The sequence below is a fragment of the Borostomias antarcticus genome (assembly GCF_949987555.1).
Source record: "Borostomias antarcticus genome assembly, chromosome: 12".
NCBI lineage: Eukaryota > Metazoa > Chordata > Actinopteri > Stomiiformes > Stomiidae > Borostomias > Borostomias antarcticus.
In genome coordinates, this window is record NC_140245.1 from 15,666,024 (window position 1) to 15,692,257 (window position 26,234).

At 45.0% G+C, this 26,234-nt stretch overlaps 2 protein-coding genes across 2 annotated transcripts; one reads left to right on the forward strand and one right to left on the reverse strand.

Annotated features, from left to right (window-relative positions):
- Positions 1-1,811: 1,811 nt before the first annotated feature.
- On the forward strand, positions 1,812-5,535 carry LOC311316534 (inosine-uridine preferring nucleoside hydrolase-like; the record flags this gene model as incomplete). The annotated part of the gene is made up of 5 exons (XM_084447403.1): positions 1,812-1,988; positions 2,172-2,351; positions 3,267-3,378; positions 4,799-4,935; positions 5,188-5,535. The coding sequence occupies 5 exons, from the start codon at positions 1,812-1,814 to the stop codon at positions 5,533-5,535; spliced, it is 954 nt and encodes a 317-aa protein (XP_084303529.1).
- Positions 5,536-6,627: 1,092 nt separating this feature from the next.
- On the reverse strand, positions 6,628-12,793 carry unc50 (unc-50 homolog (C. elegans)). The gene is made up of 6 exons (XM_084447367.1): positions 12,729-12,793; positions 11,723-12,000; positions 10,980-11,100; positions 9,285-9,424; positions 7,890-7,997; positions 6,628-7,537 (listed from the first exon to the last, which is right to left on the reverse strand). The coding sequence occupies exons 2-6, from the start codon at positions 11,994-11,996 to the stop codon at positions 7,401-7,403; spliced, it is 780 nt and encodes a 259-aa protein (XP_084303493.1). The 5' UTR covers positions 11,997-12,000; positions 12,729-12,793; the 3' UTR covers positions 6,628-7,400.
- Positions 12,794-26,234: the final 13,441 nt, after the last annotated feature.

Sequence of the window (26,234 nt, forward strand, 5' to 3'; positions counted from 1 at the left end):
ATAAATATGAGAATTGTGTTTTGTCATATGTGTTTGTCACTGGATGTTATAGAAGTTATGTAAAAATGTGGTTACCTGGTGGTGGCTGGTCAGTTATTGAATTTATGTGCAGTAAATGAACATTTTAAATACTGCTGTTTTGAAATTATAGATACAGTATAGGTGTCTCAGTAATTATCCATTATATATTAGGCTATACTTTGCATGTATTTACCAGGTAAATGTTTAGTAATTGGGGGACAATGAAAGGAAGGGTTACCCAAAAAATGATCATAGTAAGTTAATTTAGCAATAGAAATCCATAAGCATTGGGCCAATGGGCCAAATAGTTTATAGACAATAAACTACCGGTGGAATGGTGGTGGAGCAACAGCGGGAGTATTTTGGATTACTAGCGGACCGCTGTCCCTGACGTTTATAATCCGCCAGAGGTCCGCTTGCCATTCGATGTGCAAATGGCCAGGAACCCGCCAGCGGATTCGGCCGGAGGTCCACCAACTCGTCCATCGGGGACCCATTGTAGGTCCGCTAGCCTTGTGTTATCTGTGTTTATCCCTTACCTTTGTCCAGAAACAGAAGTTGAACCAATTGCTTATTGTGCAGGATTAGCATTGGAAGCATTGGAACTGATGTGTCCAGGCGACAAGACCTATCTTAATTTATCAGACATTATTTCATGTCATTTCAATTCACAGCTATTTCAGTGGCATGACTAGCTTCCGTCCTAGAAACAAGCCAGCCACGCACATAAGCAAGGCTGGACCTGGCCTGGTTGCTGCTCTGTATTTTTTTTTTTAAAGACAGCCCTATTGAATCTGACACAAAGTGTTGTGTGTTCGCGCACATGACTTCTCAGCCCGCACGTCTAGCTTAATTCGGTTTGGAGTTTGGACTGCATCTTTGTTTGTAGCTTGTAAGAATAAGTTGATTGCATTTCCCACCTTTTCCAGCTACATACCAGTGTTAGAAAAACGGGGAGTTCAGTTTCACAAACGACACGGACTAGTCGCAAGAGATCCCTCGGGTAAGGAACTGTCATTCTACAGACGTCTGGGACGCATAGGCAACAAGTAAACATGCTGTCCCCCACCCATTATGCATGCTTTTTAGTGGAAACGTCTTCATGAATATGAATATAGGAAATATGTTAAGTGTTATTCATTTTTTCTATCTCAGTGCCACATATTTCATTTAGCTCAGTCTACCTTAGTTTGCAAGCACTTGTAATACATAATCATTAGTTATTAAAAGTAGTAATATGTATATATTATTCATCGCCCTGCAGTCATCTGTTTCGTCGGACACATTCCACCGTTATTGTTGTTACATCTGTAGATCTAGCATCTAGAATGTGAGCTCACGAGATCAGGATGGCCCTCAGGATGGTCTTATGCCCCCCGAAATGGGATTCAGGGTCTGGAAAGGCTCTCATCCAGAGTGATTTTTCAGTTGGAATTCCAACCAGGCCAATCAGCGCCCTTTGTATGTGATGACGGGGTGTCATTTAAAACAACTCGTTCTTTGTCAGGGGTCCCTCCCTTCCATCGGGTGGGGGACAGTAATGCGTCCCAGTGTGTCCATCGGGTGGGGGACAGTAATGCGTCCCAGGGTGTCCATCGGGCGAAAGGGGGACAGTAATGCGTCCCAGTGTGTCCATCGGGAGGGGGACAGTAATGCGTCCCAGTGTGTCCATTGGGAGGGGGACAGTAATGCGTCCCAGTGTGAGGCTTTTGTCAATCTACTCTCGTTCATCGACTACCATTTTGAGATTTACTCTTTTTTTGTACTTCCCAACCATTTCAGAGACAGGAATGAAGAAGCTTGTGATTGACGTGGATACAGGTATAGATGACGCCCAGGCGATTATGATGGCCCTTGTGTCCCCAAATGTAGAGGTGTTGGGGATCACTTGTGTGACCGGTAACACGTCGCTGGACAACGCCTGCAGGAACACGCTGCGCGTCCTCAAGGTTTGCGGACGACTTGAGGTGAGTTTCCCCGCAGATGTGTGTTTTACATGCGTAACTGCTGCAGATAATTTGTTCCAGGGTCCTGACAGAACTGCCCGCGATTTGAACTCAGTTTGTTTTTTAGTTTCAATCTATGCTGTGTGTGTGTGTGGGTGTGTGTGTGTGTGTGTGTGTGTGTGTGTGTGTGTGTGTGTGTGTGAGATCCCTGTGTTCCGCGGAGCTGCAGAGAGCCTGCTGGGAGGGGCGCTGGACGCGGGGGGCTTCCACGGGACGGACGGGCTGGGAGACGCCCCGGACCCCGGGGCCCCGGGCCTGGACTTGCTCCAGGAGGAGGGGGCCGTCGACGCCATCATCCGCATGGTGAACCAGCACCCTGGAGAGGTAGGCTGCAACAGCCCAGACCTACATGACTTTATTCAGTACATAAAGGAACAGTTCTGGGGGAGAACAAAGCCCAGGGGGCTTGTACAAAATCCCCCTCCCATCCAGAACAATACTTATATTGAGACAATGTACAACACTCAATACATGTGGACAAGACAAGAACAGAAAACAAGCAAAAAATAAAAAACACAAGACTAACACTGAACACTGCCCAGGCAACCGGGAGGTTATGTATTAAATACAAACACACATTCAGGCCCTGAATATGGTGATGCAATGGCATAATTGACACATTTGGTGAATTCGCTCTGGCAAAGTACTGTATGCCGATCAGGATAGAGGTCAGTGGAGTCAACAGTATGGATAACAGACTGAAGGTCAAGGCTTGTGTGTCCCTGGTCCAGTATTTACCTCAGGCTGTGTTACAGGTAGCTACAGTAGCTGTGCAGGTTTCTCTCTGCCAAGTCTGTTAGGTGTGTGGGTGTTATCTACCCTTCAGGTTTCTCAGGTCACTGTGTGTGTGTGTGTGTGTGTGTGTGTGTGTGCGTGCGTGCGTGTGTTATCTACCTGTACAGATGTTTTAGGTCTGTTTGGTGTGTGTGAATGTTATCTACTGTACCTGTACAGATGTCTGAGGTCTGTTGGGTGTGTGTGTGTGTGTGTGTGAATAATCTGCCTGTACAGATGTGCCAGGTCTGTTAGGTGTGTGTGTGCGTGTGTGTGTGCGTGCGTGTATGTTATCTACCTGTACAGATGTCTCAAGGGTGTTACAGTAGGTGTGTGTGTGTGTATGTGTGTGTGTGTGGTGGGGGGGTTATCTACCTGTACAGATGTCTCAGGTGTGTTACAGTAGGTGTGTGTGTGTATGTGTGTGTGTGTGTGTGTGGTGGGGGGGGTTATGTACCTGTACAGATTTCTCTGGTGGCCACCGCCCCGCTGACCAACCTGGCCCTGGCTGTGAAGATCGACCCTAGCCTCCCCCAGAAACTCAGCGGCCTCTACATCATGGGAGGCAACATTAACTGTGAGCTCATATCCTGTAAAATTGGCTACATATTCACGACATATTCACACACACAGATATACAGATATCTGTGTTTTTTATCTCACACATTATCCTTTAAATTAATGTACATATTACTTCACATAATAGGGGATGGATGGATGGATGGATGGATGGATGGATGGCTGGTTCAAGTTCACACTGACCTTTGTGTGGTTCACAAATAAATTATTGTTTCACAAATGTATTTTTGTGGTTCACAAATATATTTCAAACTCACAAACTTGTATTTACTTGCACCTGAGACACGAACCATTCTGGCGAGAGAGACACGAACCATGAAACTGCTGACACAAATCAAAATTGATTTTGAAACAGATCTACCGTCAACCCTATGGTAGTTATTTTTCATAATGTTTGAAAAATAAACATAATTTTTTTTTAAATAAACATAAATTTGTGTGATTCACAAATACATTTGTGTGATTCACAAATAAATTATTGTTTCACAAATGTTTTTTGTGGTTCACAAATATATTTCAAACTCACAAACATGCACCGCTTGTAATTACTTGCACCGCTTGTATTTACTGGCACCTGGGCGCTTGTATTTACTGGCACCTGGGAGACACGAACCAGAAAGCGAATTATGAAACTTTTAGAAACAATGTACCCTGCCTCATCTCCAGCCAATCAGATTACAAGGCAGCTCCGACCAATCAGTGTGCGCGTTTTGTTTTGGTTCCGTCACTCAGATTCTGTTTCTTATTTTGTTAGGGGATTAATTGAAGTCCAGAGTTTAGGGAAGGGACCTTACATTTTCATTCACTTTCGATTCCCAGGCTTGTCTTTTTTGTTGCCCTTTTTTATGAAGTAGGCTACAGGACATTTTGATCACACCATATAGGTTCCCAATACAATTAAAATAAATAATGGGAGTCAAATGTATCTTCTACAACTACCGTAGATGCTCAATTCACCTTCACATGGGCACCTTCTAGCCCAAGTATGGCTGATGTGATGTCAATGCACTCTGAATTTTAGACTTGTAAACACAATTTCCCCTAAATTCTCAGCTGATACATTTACACTCATTCTAAAGGTGTTAGAAGCATTTTACTGTGAGGAACACCATGCTTGTGGTCTCACCTGTGCTGTTGTCCTTTAGGGTTGCAGAGTGCAGTTGAGGAATGGATGGTGTGTTGACTTGTTCAGACTTTGAATCACCAAAAAACATTTGTGAAACAAGAATTTATTTGTGAACCACACAAATGTATTTGTGAATCACCAAAAAACATTTGTGAAACATGTGGTGTATATTGACAAGTATTGAAACAGATCTAACCCCATACATTTCGGTCAGCTAATTTAACGCTCCGAATCATGTGTCTGGGACACAGTGATAGTCCCTGTTTGTGTGTGTGTGTGTGTGTGTTGGCAGCACGGGGAAACACAACCGTGTGTGCGGAGTTCAACTTTGTGGCCGACCCAGAGGCTGCTCACATTGTGCTGAACCGTTTCCACTGTCCCACCTACGTCGCCACCTGGGAGTTCACCTGTGAGAACATGCTGCCGTGGGTAAGGTCTTATTAGGACTGTAATACTCTTAAAAGCTATAATTATGATCTAAAGTTAATAGTACTTGTCCTAATCGGGTTGTCCCGATGAAGGTCCTTTGGCCGAATGCTTGGCATGATAATTAAAATGTGAAACTTGCATGTGACCTAAATGTGCAGGAACTTTTTCTCTTCGCTATAATCAAGTTACCATTAAGGAGAATGACATCTAGTGAGGAATTCACTAAGTGCTCCATTCTCATTTCCACTCCAGACCTTCTGTGACGCCTGGCTAGCCCAGGATTCGGACAAAGCTCGCTTCATGAAGAGGATCTTTAAGCACACCATGGAAGTGGCCCAGACCGAGAGGTACCGGAAGGAAATGGTGGCCGGGACAGGCTTCGCCTCGTGTGACTCGTACGCCGTGGCGGCGGCCATCGACCACAGGTTTGTGACAGCGAGCGAGCAGGTGGCTGTCACCGTGGAGCTCCAGGGGACCCACACCAGAGGCATGATGGTCCTGGACATGCTGGGGCTCCTGAAGAAGCAGCACAAGATCTCTATCATGAGGAAGGTGGATCTGGAGATGTTCAAGAAGATGCTGATGGACTCCTTGAAGTAATTATTACTGGGAATGTTCTGGAGGGATTTTTCTACTATCAATCTTTATCATGTAATACAAGAAACAAAAGCATTACGATTACAAGATCATGTCGTCTGACCAGGGTTTTCACAAGCATACTGTATACAAAATGTACAGTAACAGGACCATGTTATAATTTCTTTCAATAAACTTTACTATACAGATTATAACACATAAGTGACTTTCCTTATTAATATAATGTAAATTAATCACTTTCAATTACATTATACGTTCCTGGTGCAGCCAAGCAAAACTGTCATCTCCATCTACCTTAAATGGCCGAGAGCGCGTCTGTGTCCGGGCGTGTCTCAAGGACCACGCTGTGTATGAACATTCGGCAGGTTGTGCTGCTCAGGACCCAAGGCATTGCAGTGTTGAGTAATATTTGCCCTGTGGCACAGCTATTATTTAATAAACGTAATAAATAATTATGAAAGGTATCACGTCTCTTCCGCCATCTTGGATGATACACCCTCTCGCGGGACAGCGAAACACCAGAGGAACTTCCTGTAGTTATTGGACAGCAAGCATCTATCTGAATGTACCATGTTGCCTGTAATGGTGGTTCTGTATAGGCAACATTCACAAGAATAAACAAAACAAGTTGTAAAATGATGTGGCGGTCAGTATATTTAGCTAGCTACGTAAAGTAACACTCCCAGTCACAAAATGTCCACTAGCCGTGATGCTAATTTTCTCTATGTTCTACTCTGTTCACTTATGCTAACAATGTTAGCGATCAGAACAGTAGTACCTCCACCCCAGTGTTTTTAGGTAGTCTGGACTGGGGGGTGCGGAGGGAGAGCCCAGAGTGCATCGAACTGCTCCCTGCCAGCTGCGACCTAAGGGGGGCGCCACAGAGAATACATGGCTGCCCATTTACTTCCATTCATTTTGTCAATGGAATGGCCACATCTTGACGTGGGAAGGTCAGAGACACAGAGTTTGGACTGGAATAAAACTCTCAACTTAAATGCAGCAAAACCAAAAATGGAAGAAAAAAAAACCTGCTTGCACATGTGTACACAAAGAGCCACGAAAAACATTCATGGGCAGAGGTCATGCACCATTTCTAGTTGTTGAATGAAATCTGGTTGAGGTCCATAAAATCGACTATATGTCAAGAGATGGACATCATTGGATTCCTATCTGCCTGTAGAATCTGGCTTTCACCATTCAGTTGGGACTTAAACTCAGAAAGAAGATATGGTAACACAACAAATGAGTGGTTACTGAGTAACTACTACAGTTAGTAACTACTAATCATTAGTTACTCGTTTGCGTACCTTATTGTCTCGCTTTTTCGCCCCACGAAGCTTTGCATTTGATGTGTACATCTTCATTTATGGGAGTTCATTTTATTATGAGTTAATCAAATGAATAAATGGCGCTAGGTGTGTAGGAACCCCACACCGCTCTGATTCACATTAGAGCCCAAGATCAGCTTCCAGAGGTGAGCAGATTCAGTTAAAACCTCTTTATTGACAGTGCATGGGAATGCACACTCTGGATAGCGCCCAAATCAAGCAACACCAAACTCACATTACTTGTTTTTTCATTCTCATTTTCTCTTCAACAAAAGATTTTTTCGTTATTTTTCTTCATATTCTTAAAAAAAAAGATTCAACTGAAAGGGAACAAATCGTCTTTAGAAACAATCCACGATTTGTGTATCTTACAGCTAGATTACTATTTACAAAGTATACAAACCCCATATTCATCCCCTTTGTCTCCCAAATGAAATCATAGTCCATGTATAAGTCTGATTAAGTCCAGCAGTGAAGCGGAGCCCCCAGCGCTGTACACACAGCCGCTGGGCTGGGCCGTGTCTACTGGACCCTTATCTACTGGACCCGGTACTTGTAGAACCAGCACAGGCCGCGCGTGAAGTTCCACCCCAGGGAGATGGAGAGGACGTAGAGGAGGCCCAGCAGGGCGAAGGGGTACAGCAGTACCGCCGTGTTCTTCAGGAAGGGCAGCGCTGCAGGAGAGGTCACGAGAGAGGGTCAACAACAACAACTAATCACAAACACCCTGACCAAGGCTCTTCGCCAAAACACCGGCCTATTAAATTACAGCAGAGGAGAACATTCTAGTGTGCAGCTCTCTTATTTGACTCATGATGTTGTTAGTCTGCACCTTTAGGGTGTGCTCCAGTGTGTGTGTGTGTGTGTGTATATATTTATATACATAAATATACACTTCGACATGTCATCAGGAGGAGCCGGGACTCGAACAGACGACCCTACGGTCATCAGACGACCCGCTCTACCTCGTAGCTGGACATAACAGAACATCTCTCAAGAGAAACACATTTTGAACGAAGAGCTCACCGTTGTAACCCAGGAAGGTGATGTAAATGTAGTAGCCGATGGCTACGAGCCACAGACTGTTCCCCACAAAGTAGCCCAGGAACCACTCCGAGTTTATGACCACTATATCTGGAACAGAGAAAAAAGAGGGTACAGTATCGATCAGACACGCTCCAGTGCGCATCACGCTGAATCGTAGAGGGAGGCCTTTCTTTCAAAGGCAAGTTTTCAGCTACAGTTTAAGATCTTTTGCATGATTTCTTTATTCGCCATGAACATGGTTTACACATCCAGTACTAGGGATTTGACTAAAGGGCGTACGCTGATGAAGACGACACAGGAGAGGGTGCAGGACAGGATAGTGCAAAGATGTGAGTGCAAATGCAATACAAAAAAGCACAAATCCAAAATACAGTGCACATACAAAATACTATGTCACCAATAAAAAGAAAGGCACAATGCAAATTGCTCAATATATACAGAGTAGAGTGTGGTGAGTGTATGTACAGTGTGTGCAGAGTGTGGTGTAATAGATGAGCCATGTTTTATATATACACAATGTGTGCAATGTGTGTGCCGTTGAGATATAGACCATATGTATGTACATGAATAACACGTATATGGCCACGTTTCCAGATAAAGAACCTTCTTAAGGAACCCTTCTTAAGCAACCTGTTGAATATGGTTGATTTTCAGAGAAATGCCTTTTAATATGATCCTGTTAGCTATTTCCTAATTATGATGATTGACCTCCGAGTATGGCTGTCGGCTTGAGTTTTCGGTAAGAAACGGTGTCCCTCTTCCATAGACTTATGAGATAAAGACATTCCATGGCTGGTACACTCTGTGCCAAACACCATTGTTGTGGTTAGAGATAAAGGCCTGGGAGCTGAGGCGGCGTAGGTTAACGTGACCAAACAAGGCCACAGAAGAGACCAGAGACAGTCTTATCGGAGAAGAGACGAGGGAGGGGGGACACTTAAACCACATAAGAACGTTGCAACGAGACCAATGCTTTGATTTGGGTCCAGACAGCATACCGAGAGGTCAACTGTACATTAGACTATATGCCATCGTCTTTTGTATGTAAAACCTTCTGGAATAAACATGCTTTTGCTTGAGGCTCAAATCCCGTGTTGGAGAGATTTATTTGGGATACATCAGAACAAGGAGACACTGGACTGTGTGGTATCGTGTGAGATTGGGGGCCGTCTTTTATTGTCATCAAAACACAACGCAGAGCTAAATAAGGACAATGACAAAAGACAACTAAAGTCATCAATCCCTTTGCATGGGAGTTAAGAAGTACTTTGGAGTTAAGTGCTTCTTAACTCGTTCGGGAAACCTGGCCAATATATCATCTAAACCGTTTTTAAGCAACAGTTTGACCCCTGTTTGACCCCTGTAAATACGTACGGTTGATGAAGAAGAGCTGTAGGAAGTGCAGGATGAGGAGCAGAGGGTAGAAGGCGTTGAGGTGCACGTCGAAGGCGTAGCCCCACTCCACATCGTAGTCTTTACCGGGCTGCTTCAGCAGGTACTTATTGGTGATGACCCTACAAAGACCAGAACAAACACGGACACTGTAGCAGAGCTAGGGCACGAGTCTCTACACAGCGTCAACTAAGATGACAACACCGTAGCAGTGCAATACCATACATGAGGTATCACTTTAGAAAGGAGATGCACTTGAGAGTTCTGGCGAGTAGTAGTACAGTACCCTGACTACCCACGTTAAATGCAATTGTCGCTTTGGATGAAAGTGTCTGCTAAATGACTGATGTAATGTAAAGCTGATGAAAGGCAGCGGAGGTGTTGAGTCAGTAGGGACTACTTCTTGAGCTGTGATCCTAAGACTGCGCCAGTCTGAGCAGCGGTTTGGCTTGCCAGGCCTCTTCACATCACTGAAGGGAGCGAGCGCAGAGCTGAGCTGAGCTGTGTTGGCCTGCGTGCGCAGCCCCTGGAACAGCGCTGGACAGGCCAGTTTAATGGTACAGCCACACATGGGCGAAATTTAGGGATGCACCGATATGAACATTTTGGCCGATACCGATAACAGATATGGCTGGGTTTCCCGAAAGAGTTAAGAAGCACTTAACTACAAAGTACTTCTTAACTCCCATACAAAGGGTTAGGGTTATTAAGGGTTCTTTAAGAAGGTTCTAGGGGCGCCCTGGTAGCTCACTGGGTAAGGCGCGCCCCATATGAAGGCTAGTCCTTCACGCGGCGGACCCGGGTTTGATTTCCGGCTCGGGTCCTGTGCCACATGTCCTCCCCTCTCTCTCTCCCACATTTCCTGTCTCTCACAACTGTCCTGTCCATTAAAGCTTAAAAGCCCTAAAAAATATCTTTAAAAAAAAAAAAGAAGAAAAAGAAGGTTCTTTATCGGGAAACGTGGCCATTAAAATTGCTGGCATGGCCGATAACCGATATTTACCGATGTTGATATGTACTGTATAAAAACAAGTTTCTATGATAATCAAATGTTATACACATGTAAACACTCTCTATTTCCAAAACATTCGGAAAAGCTGGTAAACCATAGATTTACCACATTGTTTCCTCTCAAAAACAACACACGACAGCAGCTAGACAGAAATAATTATCGGCTGTTCACATCGGCCCTGTTTTGCACATCGGACCGATACCGATATACAAAAAATTACTAACATCGGCCGATACCGATGATGATTGCCGATATATCGTGCATCCCTAGCGAAATAAAAATGTATATTCCATTATATGCGAGGGAAGAGGCAAATAAAAAATTTGCTTCTGGTGGCGAAATTAATTTGCATCGTTCCTTCGCGTGGAGTTCCAACTTTGGCTTTCTAGGGCCCATGTGTGACTGGACCATAAAAGTGATCTATCTAGGGCCCGTGTGTGACTGGACCATAAAAGTGATCTATCTAGGGCCCGTGTGTGACTGGACCATAATAGTGATCTATCTGCGACTAGGTGAGACTGAACCTGTTACAGTACGACTGTCCTCACCACATGAGACTGAACCTGTTACAGTACGACTGTCCTCACCACATGAGACTGAACCTGTTACAGTACGACTGTCCTCACCACATGAGACTGAACCTGTTACAGTACGACTGTCCTCACCACATGAGCGTGGAGATGAGCAGGCCCACCCCGATGCAGTCGATGAACACCACCCACAGCAGCAGCTTCAGGGTCTCCACCAGACCCATGTCCAGCACCAGGCCGAAGCCCACCGTCGACACTGAGGAGAGGGAAGACCAGAGATCAAAAGTCATGAGGGATCTATCTATACACATCACAGTTCATGTTGATGTTATTTTTATTTCTATAGCACCATTCATACAAATCAATGTAGCACATAGTGCTTTACATAAAAAGGCATGGATAAAAACTAATTAAAATCATTTAAAAAATAAGATAAATAGAGAATACAAAACAGTTAAGGTGTATGGGGCTTGAATACTGGCACACATCCGCCTCACTTTCCCTTTGATATCAGTGACAGGCTGGACAGACATGACAAGACTCACCGGATATATGTGTTGGGGATGAGCCTTGTCGTTAAGTATATTACTACTACCCAATCAGTGGCAACGGAAGATTTTTCCGGGCGTATCAGATTCAATCCAGACTACATGAAACAACAACCTAGTAACCGCTCCACCTAAGAGGATTGTGATTGGTTTCAAGAAATATGCTAACAGAGAATTTTGATTTCTCTGCGTCAGAATTGTGCAGTGCGGCGTGAGAAGAGGCTGAAATGCGTGTGTCTCACGCTCAATGCGTGAGACTTGGAAACCCTGCTTATGTCTAGATAATTCCACCCATACTGTATCGTTCACTGCTTTAATGGAGACACTGACCACACAGCCAGATACTGAGCAGGACTAGGAAGGCGGGGTCGTCTCTGGCCCACTGGTCTTTGGTCTGTTTCCTGTAGTGGAAGTTGCGGTAGACTCTCTGAGGAGAAGTGAACAAGTAGAGCATCTGCCACACGGCGAACTCGAAGTCCATCTGTTTGAAGTGCAGCAGCCTCCGCAGGTACTTGTACCGCTTCGCGCCTGCCGTGTGCCGCGCTGCGTCGCGCGCGCTCAGGCTGCCGTTGCCGTGGCTCTGCGGCGAGGTGGTCGGCAACATAGTGCTGAGAGAGAGAGGAGGGGGGGGAGAGAGAGAGGAGGGGGGGGGGGAGAGAGAGGAGGGGGGGGGGAGAGAGAGGAGGGGGGGGGGAGAGAGAGGAGGGGGGGGGGGAGAGAGAGGAGGGGGGGGGGGAGAGAGAGGAGGGGGGGGGGAGAGAGAGAGGAGGGGGGGGAGAGAGAGAGGAGGGGGGGGAGGGGGGGGAGAGAGAGAGGAGGGGGGGGAGAGAGAGAGGAGGGGGGGGGAGTATGTAGCTTTCGTAATCATGACCACTTCGACAAAAAGCTAGCATTTGTTGGGTTACATACCTAGCTGGTGTTTCTGACGGCGAAAAGTAGCAGTGTGACGCACATAGCTAGATAGATAAGTTAGCTAGCTAGCTATTTCTTATAATTAACATTGGTCATGGTGTTCTGCTACCCTGTCAAAAATGTTACCATAGCGCGAATCGATTGCAAAGAGCATTTCGAAAGATGGTACCCCTGAAATGTACTGTATTCAAACAAATGCAGTTACTATGTATGCAAGTTCTTACAAATTGTAAACAACACAACAGCTATCTCTTAGCAAGTGTCTGACGTTAGCTAGCTTGCTAGCCTAGCTCCTAGATGGGAGTACTTAGAAAGGCCAACTTAGATTAAATGGCAGGTATTTCGAATTCAGCCTAGGCCATATAGTCACAGGAAGATTTCTACCAAGAAAGGTAGAAATGTGTTTCATAAAGAATGTATTTACCTGCTGAAGCACCTACTTTGGGAGAAAGCTCAGACGCCTCTGAATCCAGTAAACGCTTCCTGTCACAACTGAACACGTAGCAACTTCCGGCATATGGCCGCGCCCACGACTTTGTGGCTCATGGGAAATGTAGTTTCGATGGCACCTAGCTGATGGTGTGTGTGTGTGTGTGTGTGTCATGGAGGTATAATATAACTGGAGACGGCATTGAAAATGGCTGCCTATTCATTTCAATGAAAGTTGCTCACCGGCGCATGAAGCCATTTGACGTAGTGGCCAAAGCCCGGTATTGCAAGTCAAATCAAGGCATGCGGCCCAAGAACCCTTATTTCCCATGTTAGTGGATGATGATAGATAGGGCTAGAAAAGGAAAACAAAATTTTTCTGGGTATCATTCAGCATCAGAGACCAATCTTATCAATATAAACTTTTAGTTTTAGGGGTTTGGGGGTTTTTGAAGCCACCAATACCTGTATTGAGCCATTTAAACATGTGCTGTGCACGAGCCTCGGGGACGCGCTGGTCGCGCGTTCGTGAGTCCTGCGAGCTCGGGAAAGCACGTGACCATAGGAAGACCCGCCCTACTCTGCCTCTGATTGGATAGGAAGTCATGTAATGACGTCGGTTAACATTTGCTATTAGCAATGAAGCTTATGATCATGCTAATCATAGATATGAACGTATGTCTATGATGCAAATGATCATGACATGTGGTTACTTTAGGACATCGTTGGAAAAGATCTAGAGGGTAAGTGGGTCAATGTTGAATAACTTAGCTAACATTACCTAATGTTACATTTCTTTATATTAACATCAACTATATTGATAGGCTAGGGAGCTATGCTAACGGTAGCTAATGCTAACGGCTTAGGGTTAACGTTAGTTAGTTAATGCTAACGTTACGTTCGGAGGTCTCAGATGTATTTCAATTTTAACAATGTTGAGCATGATCAATGTGACATTGTTCATACATTGATTACAGTCTGTAATCTTGTCTGGCATTATTTAGCTATAGTGGGCTGATGCTTGCTGCTGCTACTTTAGCATTTGCCACATTATACATCAAATTAATCAAGCATAGTGTTATTACCTGAAGGCATTATTACCATTGCAAGTAAGCATGCCATGTATATGCCATGCCTGGAAATCAAATTAATAGTGTAATTATTCCCCATCATAGCTCATTGTACACTGATATAATCATTCTCCTTGCCTTTGCTAATACTCATCTCTTTTATCAAACTTTGTGCTAGGAAAGAAATCTGGCTGTGATTCGTCGCTAGTGCTCATCCAGGCTGTTGTCATCTCCCGCCTGGACTCCTGCAACTCCCTACTTGCTGCCATCCTGCAGCGTTGGCCATCAGACTCCTGGAGAAAGCTGCTGCTGACCTGGTGTTCAACAGCCCCATGCTCTTCCACAAAACTTCCCTACTCTGTTCTCTGCACTGGCTCCCTGCGCTGTCCCATCCAGTTTAGGACTGTGGTTCGAGCCTACAGGGCAAATGAACAGCTCCCTCCGACCTCCAGGCTGTGGTCAAGCTCTGCTGCCTTGAGGTGATTGGTTCCCCAGTTGCTCCAAGCCCCCCTACGGCAGATTGGCGTGGCCATGGCTTTTTTCTGTCCTGGCCTCACAATGGTGGGAACTGTCCACTGATGTCAGTACAGCAGAGTCGCTGCCCATCTTTCGCCGCATGCTGAAAATTCACCTGTTCAAGATGTGCCCTGGACCCTTCCTTTTAACACCTATTTTATTTGTTCTTGTACTTTGTCTTTAGCAACAGGTTAAGCTCTTAGACGCTTGTTTAGAAAGGAGATGCACTTATGAGTTCTAGCGAGCAGTGGTACTGTAGTGAAGCTGCAGTGTCACTAATGAAAGACTAATGGGGTGCACCTGAACTGCGGACGCTGACAGAGGCTCTGATCACCCTCAGCTGGACTTGATTGCTGAGGGGTGGACTAAGAAAGCAGAGCCAGTCGGGCAGTCTGGGGAGCGGAGCTTCATCTCCCTCAGGGCAACTAGTCTGACGAAGCAATTGTTAACTTGCACTCACGGGAGAGGATAACATGCCTGTCTAGCCCAGCTTAAACTATGCGCCCATGTACCAGTGTGCCGACTCAGGGTGATATCTAGTTTGTTTGCAATTGAGTGTGCCTGCCTATACAGGGTGATCCAGTGTGGAATTTACTGTTTGTGTGCGCGTGTGTGTGTGTTTGTGTAAACGTTGAGTGCCATACCGAGTGCCCACCTACGTGGGGTGAATTGCTGTGATGCTGGGTGTGGCTATTCTGATACTGGATGGACAGACCTGTCTGAGGGAGAGGTGTCACCGATTGGCCAGACTCCCATCAGGCCCACAAAGAACCTGCTGTTTCATGAGTTGGTGCAATAAATGACATGTTTTCTTAGGTTGTTGTCTAGTGTGCTGTTGTTGTTCTCAGCTCTCTTAACACCGGACTATACCAGGGACTAAAGGTGGTGGCAGCCCCTTTGCCTACAGTTAATACCCACACCTAGACCAAGGTTCATTACAGTACTCTTGCATACCTACAGTATGTTAAATGCACTTAATGAAAGTTGCTTTTTATAATTGTCTGATAAATGACTAATGTAATGCTGTTTTCTGGAGATCTCCTGTCCACCGTGGAATTCATTAGTCTGTTCTAAGGATGTACTCTTGGAAAACTACGAGCTCACATTAACTTTAGTTTATTTTCAATTAACTTGGACTGTTTCCTCTCCTTCAGTCATAAAACATGTCAAGTGTTTAAGATTTGATACCTGTTTTAAGTGATGGAGTATTAATGTACAAAACATTCATATCGGCTGGGCCTACAGTTGGTCTAAAGAAGTGACTTTCATTTACACTAAATGGACAAAAGTATTGGGACACCTACATATTACTGAACCTACAATGGTCCATAAAGGCATGGTTGGGTGAGGTTGGTGTGGAAGAACTTGACTGGCCCGCACAGAGCCCTGACCTCAACCCCAGCGAAGCGAACACTTTTGGGATGAACTACATGAAGAACGGAGATTGTCAGCTAGGCCCTCTAGTCCAACAGCAGTGTGACCTTACAAATGCTCTTCTGGATGAATGGGCAAAAATTCCCACAGACACACTCCAACATCTTATAGAAAGGCCTCCTAGAAGAGTGGGAGCTGTTAGAAAGTCACTTCTTTAGACCAACTGTAGGCCCAGCCGATATGAATGTTTTGTACATTAATACTCCATCACTTAAAACAGGTATCAAATCTTAAACACTTGACATGTTTTATGACTGAAGGAGGGGAAACAGTCCAAGTTAATTGAAAATAAACTAAAGTTAATGTGAGCTCGTAGTTTTCCAAGAGTACATCCTTAGAACAGACTAATGAATTCCACGGTGGACAGGAGATCTCCAGAAAACAGCATTACATTAGTCATTTATCAGACAATTATAAAAAGCAACTTTCATTAAGTGCATTTAACATACTGTAGGTATGCAAGAGTACTGTAATGAACCTTGGTCTAGGTGTGGGTATTAACTGTAGGCAAAGGGGCTGCCACCACCTTTAGTCCCTGGTATAGTCCGGTGTTAAGAGAGCTGAGAACAACAACAGCACACTAGACAACAACCTAAGAAAACATGTCATTTATTGCACCAACTCATGAAACAGCAGGTTCTTTGTGGGCCTGATGGGAGTCTGGCCAATCGGTGACACCTCTCCCTCAGACAGGTCTGTCCATCCAGTATCAGAATAGCCACACCCAGCATCACAGCAATTCACCCCACGTAGGTGGGCACTCGGTATGGCACTCAACGTTTACACAAACACACACACACGCGCACACAAACAGTAAATTCCACACTGGATCACCCTGTATAGGCAGGCACACTCAATTGCAAACAAACTAGATATCACCCTGAGTCGGCACACTGGTACATGGGCGCATAGTTTAAGCTGGGCTAGACAGGCATGTTATCCTCTCCCGTGAGTGCAAGTTAACAATTGCTTCGTCAGACTAGTTGCCCTGAGGGAGATGAAGCTCCGCTCCCCAGACTGCCCGACTGGCTCTGCTTTCTTAGTCCACCCCTCAGCAATCAAGTCCAGCTGAGGGTGATCAGAGCCTCTGTCAGCGTCCGCAGTTCAGGTGCACCCCATTAGTCTTTCATTAGTGACACTGCAGCTTCACTACAGTACCACTGCTCGCTAGAACTCATAAGTGCATCTCCTTTCTAAACAAGCGTCTAAGAGCTTAACCTGTTGCTAAAGACAAAGTACAAGAACAAATAAAATAGGTGTTAAAAGGAAGGGTCCAGGGCACATCTTGAACAGGTGAATTTTCAGCATGCGGCGAAAGATGGGCAGCGACTCTGCTGTACTGACATCAGTGGACAGTTCCCACCATTGTGAGGCCAGGACAGAAAAAAGCCATGGCCACGCCAATCTGCCGTAGGGGGGCTTGGAGCAACTGGGGAACCAATCACCTCAAGGCAGCAGAGCTTGACCACAGCCTGGAGGTCGGAGGGAGCTGTTCATTTGCCCTGTAGGCTCGAACCACAGTCCTAAACTGGATGGGACAGCGCAGGGAGCCAGTGCAGAGAACAGAGTAGGGAAGTTTTGTGGAAGAGCATGGGGCTGTTGAACACCAGGTCAGCAGCAGCTTTCTCCAGGAGTCTGATGGCCAACGCTGCAGGATGGCAGCAAGTAGGGAGTTGCAGGAGTCCAGGCGGGAGATGACAACAGCCTGGATGAGCACTAGCGACGAATCACAGCCAGATTTCTTTCCTAGCACAAAGTTTGATAAAAGAGATGAGTATTAGCAAAGGCAAGGAGAATGATTATATCAGTGTACAATGAGCTATGATGGGGAATAATTACACTATTAATTTGATTTCCAGGCATGGCATATACATGGCATGCTTACTTGCAATGGTAATAATGCCTTCAGGTAATAACACTATGCTTGATTAATTTGATGTATAATGTGGCAAATGCTATAGTAGCAGCAGCAAGCATCAGCCCACTATAGCTAAATAATGCCAGACAAGATTACAGACTGTAATCAATGTATGAACAATGTCACATTGATCATGCTCAACATTGTTAAAATTGAAATACATCTGAGACCTCCGAACGTAACGTTAGCATTAACTAACTAACGTTAACCCTAAGCCGTTAGCATTAGCTACCGTTAGCATAGCTCCCTAGCCTATCAATATAGTTGATGTTAATATAAAGAAATGTAACATTAGGTAATGTTAGCTAAGTTATTCAACATTGACCCACTTACCCTCTAGATCTTTTCCAACGATGTCCTAAAGTAACCACATGTCATGATCATTTGCATCATAGACATACGTTCATATCTATGATTAGCATGATCATAAGCTTCATTGCTAATAGCAAATGTTAACCGACGTCATTACATGACTTCCTATCCAATCAGAGGCAGAGTAGGGCGGGTCTTCCTATGGTCACGTGCTTTCCCGAGCTCGCAGGACTCACGAACGCGCGACCAGCGCGTCCCCGAGGCTCGTGCACAGCACATACAGGTATATCAATACAGGTATTGGTGGCTTCAAAAACCCCCAAACCCCTAAAACTAAAAGTTTATATTGATAAGATTGGTCTCTGATGCTGAATGATACCCAGAAAAATTTTGTTTTCCTTTTCTAGCCCTATCTATCATCATCCACTAACATGGGAAATAAGGGTTCTTGGGCCGCATGCCTTGATTTGACTTGCAATACCGGGCTTGGCCTGAAAGCCCATGGTGGCTTCAATGCGCCAAGCTGATCCTGGGGGCTTGGTGTGTGTGCGTGCGTGCGCGTGTGAACCAGATTGCTGGGTTCCAGGCTGCGCATGTGGTCATGTTGCGCTCGGCTCTCTGACCATGTGGAGAAGTAGCTTGGTGCAGCCAGAGAAAGCTCCATCCTCTACAGGCTGCACCTGCAGGCTTTCAGAGAGACGGGGGAGTGGCCTGCAAGGAGACACACCCCTCTGATCACTGCTCAGTCTGAATAGACCTACACTCACCATACTTAGTACTGTATGATTTCATATTCAACAGATTTTTTACCAAGATGAAATGAACAGAATCATCACTGAAAATGCCTCAGATTCTATCTAAGCAAACACAGATTGCAATCACACACACACACACACACACACACTCACAAACGTTCTTCAAATCAATACATAGAATGAAAAGAAATGGCAGCAGACGTATGCTGTGTCAAGCCAGGTAGCCAACTGTGTGTAGCCTACTCATTGTCACTCACTGGTGTTGTGTTGTTTACCTGCAGTCTTGTGTTGTTTTGATGTCGAAGCTGTGACTGAGGCTGGCTTACCCTGCAGATTTCCAGGGACAAGACTGGCAGCCCTACTGCACTGCACTGAGTCCTACCTCCAGCAGGTGGCAGCACACACCACCCTCAACAAGAACAAGGGCCTGGAGGTCTTCCCCACTGGCACCAAGCCCCCAGGATCAGCTTGGCGCATTGAAGCCACCATGGGCTTTCAGGCCAAGCCCGGTATTGCAAGGCACGTCACGGCATGCGGCCCAAGAACCTTATTTCCCATGTTAGTGGATGATGATAGATAGGGCTAGAAAAGGAAAACTAAATTTTTCTCGGTATCATTCAGCATCAGAGACCAATCTAATCAATATAAACTTTTAATTCAATGGGGTTTTGTTTGTTTTTGAAGCCACCAATACCTGTAACGAGCCCATTTGAAACATGTGCTGTGCACGAGCCTCGGGGACGCTGGTCGCGCGTTCGTGAGTCCTGCGAGCTCGGCGGGAAACACGTGACCATAGGAAGACCCGCCCTACTCTGCCTCTGATTGGATAGGAAGTCATGTAATGACGTCGGCTAACATTCTAAGCTTTTAGCAATGAAGCTGCTACGATGATGCTAATCATAGATATGAACGTATGTCTATGATGCAAATGATCATGACATGTGGTTACTTTAGGACATCGTTGGAAAAGATCTAGAGGGTAAGTGGGTCAATGTTGAATAACTTAGCTAACATTATCTAATGTTACATTTCTTTATATTAACATCAACTATATTGATAGGCTAGGGAGCTATGCTAACGGTAGCTAATGCTAACGGCTTAGGGTTAACGTTAGTTAATGCTAACGTTACGTTCGGAGGTCTGATGTATTTCAATTTTAACATAATGTTGAGCATGATCAATGTGACATTGTTCATACATTGATTACAGTCTGTAATCTTGTCTGGCATTATTTAGCTATAGTGGGCTGATGCTACTATAGCATTTGCCACATTATACATCAAATTAATCAAGCATAGTTAGTGTTATTACCTGAAGGCATTATTACCATTGCAAGTAAGCATGCCATGTATATGCCATGCCTGGAAATCAAATTAATAGTGTAATTCTTCCCCATCATAGCTCATTGTACACTGATATAATCATTCTCCTTGCCTTTGCTAATACTCATCTCTTTTATCAAACTTTGTGCTAGGAAAGAAATCTGGCTGTGATTCGTCGCTAGTGCTCATCCAGGCTGTTGTCATCTCCCGCCTGGACTCCTGCAACTCCCTACTTGCTGCCATCCTGCAGCGTTGGCCATCAGACTCCTGGAGAAAGCTGCTGCTGACCTGGTGTTCAACGGGCCCATGCTCTTCCACAAAACTTCCCTACTCCGTTCTCTGCACTGGCTCCCTGCGCTGTCCCATCCAGTTTAGGACTGTGATGCAAGCCTACAGGGCAAATGAACAGCTCCCTCCGACCTCCAGGCTGTGGTCAAGCTCTGCTGCCTTGAGGTGATTGGTTCCCCAGTTGCTCCAAGCCCCCCTACGGCAGATTGGCGTGGCCATGGCTCTTTTCTGTCCTGGCCTCACAGTGGTGGAATGAACTGTGCACTGATGTCAGAACAGAGCCAATAATACACACTGTTCATAGTGAGCCTAGTTATTATTGATTAACTTGGACTGTTTCCTCTCTCCTTGTCAGTCATTAAAATATGTTCAGTGTTTCACAATACTGATGTATAACATTTCATTATTTTGTCTCAGACCATTTCTGAAACAATCATCAGTGTCAGTATACATTTCCCTCCAATGTTATTGCTTGCCCATTTTTAACCATTTAACTACCAGACTGTACAAACGAATTGCACACCTATAGTATTTTCTAGGTATAGCCTACTTCTCCACTTTCTCTTAATGTTGGTATGAAATTGCAGTCAAACTATGCAATGATGTTCAACACTATTTCCACCCAAATTCCCAACAAATGTGGCCACCACACTGTTCAGGACATTCACAGGTCTTGCTCTCAGGGATCGGTAAAAGAAAGGGACATGGTTCCTCCATAATGTGCTAAGGCTCTGCTTAGATCAAAGGCTTGGTCATCAGAAAATATCACAAAGACAGTGATCACAAAACAATTAAAAACATGTCACCAGTGTATGCCTTAACCCTAGTCAAATTTCTAGTATGTGTGAACCATATACATGGCAGTAAACAGATCTTGAGTCATACAAACTGGAGGATGCTTGACCCATACAAACTACTTTAACTCAATTTCAATAAACAACTTAAAATATGGCAGACAGAAGAGCTGAGCAGACTTGGTAGATGATTGGATGATCTTACAGAGAACCAAGGGAAATTGACTGGTATTAATGCTAAGAGTAATGAGGGATGAGGTGCAGCTGGGCAGAGTGGAGACAGGTGGCAGGGGATGCAGGAGATGGGAAGGTGAGTAGGCAACAACCAAGCATGAACAGGAACTGGACCACTGGCTCCCCTTGACTGTCCAACCCATCCATCAGCGCCAGCAGAGTGGACACGATAGAGCCAGAGAGAGAAAGACAAATGCAACGCAAGGTTAGTTTAGTTCCAATCGCCCATGTGCAACATCAATCAAGTACGCAGCCAAGCTGAAGAACCGAGTTACACCAGAGGCGGAGCGAGGCGGTGGCTCCGTGACAGACAGGCCTCACCTGTGTATCTGGTCCTGTCTGCTGGAGCGTACTGGGGCCAGCCGGTCTATCTTGTGGAAGAAGATGAAGGAGGGTCTCATTAGGTTGACCTGGGAAGAGACCAACAAACAGCCATCACAAACTCTCAGTCAACACTGAGGATGATGGTCAGGTGTCCTGTCCAATAATTATACCCCCCTCCCCCCAACCGCCACAGTTGCCCCATTGGCTAACCTGGTCAAAGAGAAGGCAGAGCTGATTATGTGTTCTGATTCACCAACCCACTTTCTAAGGCAGTCAGCTCCTTTCCTTATAGACACCTTTGTGTTTCCCTGCCTACACTCGTTAGTCTGCACCCGCGCCACTGGGGTCTTGCCTGTACTTGGGGGACTGTAGATCAGAGCACTACACATCTGTAGGTGGGGGGGGGGGGTTGGGGGGAGTATGTGAAAAACAGGGACTTCACAAGACAGCTCAAATTAGACAAGACAGCTTAAATACGGCTGGGTCTTCATATGTTTACTGGAGCAACGTACTGTAGTGTGGTCTCACCTAGGAGGTTCTTCTATCAGGTGATCGAACAGAGAGGGGTTGCTCTGCTTCCTGTTCACTGACTGAAAAAGCAATCACAGTGGGATTTAGTGACATCATCAGTTTGATAAAAGAGATGAGTATTAGCAAAGGCAAGGAGAATGATTATATCAGTGTACAATGAGCTATGATGTGGAGGAATTACACTATTAATTTGATTTCCAGGCATGGCATATACATGGCATGCTTACTTGAATGGTAATAATGCCTTCAGGTAATAACACTAACTATGCTTGATTAATTTGATGTATAATGTGGCAAATGCTATAGTAGCATCAGCCCACTATAGCTAAATAATGCCAGACAAGATTACAGACTGTAATCAATGTATGAACAATGTCACATTGATCATGCTCAACATTATGTTAAAATTGAAATACATCTGAGACCTCCGAACGTAACATTAGCATTAACTAACGTTAACCCTAAGCCGTTAGCATAGCTACCGTTAGCATAGCTCCCTAGCCTATCAATATAGTTGATGTTAATATAAAGAAATGTAACATTAGATAATGTTAGCTAAGTTATTCAACATTGACCCACTTACCCTCTAGATCTTTTCCAACGATGTCCTAAAGTAACCACATGTCATGATCATTTGCATCATAGACATACGTTCATATCTATGATTAGCATCATCTGAGCAGCTTCATTGCTAAAAGCTTAGAATGTTAGCCGACGTCATTACATGACTTCCTATCCAATCAGAGGCAGAGTAGGGCGGGTCTTCCTATGGTCACGTGTTTCCCGCCGAGCTCGCAGGACTCACGAACGCGCGACCAGCGTCCCCGAGGCTCGTGCACAGCACATGTTTCAAATGGGCTCGTTACAGGTATTGGTGGCTTCAAAAACAAACAAAACCCCATTGAATTAAAAGTTTATATTGATTAGATTGGTCTCTGATGCTGAATGATACCGAGAAAAATTTTGTTTTCCTTTTCTAGCCCTATCTATCATCATCCACTAACATGGGAAATAAGGTTCTTGGGCCGCATGCCGTGAGGTGACTTGCAATACCGGGCTTTGGCCACTACGTCAAATGGCTTCATGCGCCGGTGAGCAACTTTCATTGAAATGAATAGGCAGCCATTTTCAATGCCGTCTCCAGTTATATTATACCTCCATGACTGGCACACGGGACCAAGCCCCCAGGATCAGCTTGGCGCATTGAAGCCACCATGGGCTTTCAGGCCAAGCCCGGTATTGCAAGGCACGTCACGGCATGCGGCCCAAGAACCTTATTTCCCATGTTAGTGGATGATGATAGATAGGGCTAGAAAAGGAAAACAAATTTTTTCTCGGTATCATTCAGCATCAGAGACCAATCTAATCAATATAAACTTTTAATTCAATGGGGTTTTGTTTGTTTTTGAAGCCACCAATACCTGTAACGAGCCCATTTGAAACATGTGCTGTGCACGAGCCTCGGGGACGCTGGTCGCGCGTTCGTGAGTCCTGCGAGCTCGGCGGGAAACACGTGACCATAGGAAGACCCGCCCTACTCTGCCTCTGATTGGATAGGAAGTCATGTAATGACGTCGGCTAACATGCTAAGCTTTTAGCAATGAAGCTGCTACGATGATGCTAATCATAGATATGAACGTATGTCTATGATGCAAATGATCATGACATGTGGTTACTTTAGGACATCGTTGGAAAAGATCTAGAGGGTAAGTGGGTCAATGTTGAATAACTTAGCTAACATTATCTAATGTTACATTTCTTTATATTAACATCAACTATATTGATAGGCTAGCTATGCTAACGGTAGCTAATGCTAACGGCTTAGGGTTAACGTTAGTTAATGCTAACGTTACGTTCGGAGGTCTGATGTATTTCAATTTTAACATAATGTTGAGCATGATCAATGTGACATTGTTCATACATTGATTACAGTCTGTAATCTTGTCTGGCATTATTTAGCTATAGTGGGCTGATGCTACTATAGCATTTGCCACATTATACATCAAATTAATCAAGCATAGTTAGTGTTATTACCTGAAGGCATTATTACCATTGCAAGTAAGCATGCCATGTATATGCCATACCTGGAAATCAAATTAATAGTGTAATTCTTCCCCATCATAGCTCATTGTACACTGATATAATCATTCTCCTTGCCTTTGCTAATACTCATCTCTTTTATCAAACTTTGTGCTAGGAAAGAAATCTGGCTGTGATTCGTCGCTAGTGCTCATCCAGGCTGTTGTCATCTCCCGCCTGGACTCCTGCAACTCCCTACTTGCTGCCATCCTGCAGCGTTGGCCATCAGACTCCTGGAGAAAGCTGCTGCTGACCTGGTGTTCAACAGCCCCATGCTCTTCCACACAACTTCCCTACTCCGTTCTCAGCACTGGCTCCCTGCGCTGTCCCATCCAGTTTAGGACTGTGGTTCAAGCCTACAGGGCAAATGAACAGCTCCCTCCGACCTCCAGGCTGTGGTCAAGCTCTGCTGCCTTGAGGTGATTTGTTCCCCAGTTGCTCCAAGCCCCCCTACGGCAGATTGTAACGGCCATGGCTCTTTTCTGTCCTGGCCTCACAGTGGTGGAATGAACTGTGCACTGATGTCAGAACAGAGCCAATAATACACACTGTTCATAGTGAGCCTAGTTATTATTGATTAACTTGTACTGTTTCCTCTCTCCTTGTCAGTCATTAAAATATGTTCAGTGTTTCACAATACTGATGTATAACATTTCATTATTTTGTCTCAGACCATTTCTGAAACAATCAGTGTCAGTATACATTTCCCTCCAATGTTATTGCTTGCCTATTTTTAACCATTTAACTACCAGACTGTACAAACGAATTGCACACCTATAGTATTTTCTAGGTATAGCCTACTTCTCCACTTTCTCTTATTGTTGGTATGAAATGGCAGTCAAACTATGCAATGATGTTCAACACTATTTCCACCCAAATTCCCAACAAATGTGGCCACCACACTGTTCAGGACATTCACAGGTCTTGCTTTCAGGGATCGGTAAAAGAAAGGGACATGGTTCCTCCATAATGTGATAAGGCTCTGCTTAGATCAAAGGCTTGGTCATCAGAAAATATCACAAAGACAGTGATCACAAAACAATTAAAAACATGTCACCAGTGTATGCCTTAACCCTAGTCAAATTTCTAGTATGTGTGAACCATATACATGGCAGTAAACAGATCTTGAGTCATACAAACTGGAGGATGCTTGACCCATACAAACTACTTTAACTCAATTTCAATAAACAACTTAAAATATGGCAGACAGAAGAGCTGAGCAGACTTGGTAGATGACTGGATGATCTTACAGAGAACCAAGGGAAATTGACTGGTATTAATGCTAAGAGTAATGAGGGATGAGGTGCAGCTGGGCAGAGCGGAGACAGGTGGCAGGTGATGCAGGAGATGGGAAGGTGAGTAGGCAACAACCAAGCATGAACAGGAACTGGACCACTGGCTCCCCTTGACTGTCCAACCCATCCATCAGCGCCAGCAGAGTGGACACGATAGAGCCAAAGAGAGAAAGACAAATGCAACGCAAGGTTAGTTTAGTTCCAATCGCCCATGTGCAACATCAATCAAGTCCACACTGGATCACCCTGTATAGGCAGGCACACTCAATTGCAAACACACTAGATATCACCCTGAGTCGGCACACTGGTACATGGGCGCATAGTTTAAGCTGGGCTAGACAGGCATGTTATCCTCTCCCGTGAGTGCAACTTAACAATTGCTTCGTCAGACTAGTTGCCCTGACGGAAATGAAGCTCCGCTCCCCAGACTGCCCGACTGGCTCTGCTTTCTTAGTCCACCCCTCAGCAATCAAGTCCAGCCGAGGGTGATCAGAGCCTCTGTCAGCGGCCCAGTTCAGGTGCACCCCATTAGTCTTTCATTAGTGACACTGCAGCTTCACTACAGTACCACTGCTCGCTAGAACTCATAAGTGCATCTCCTTTCTAAACAAGCGTCTAAGAGCTTAACC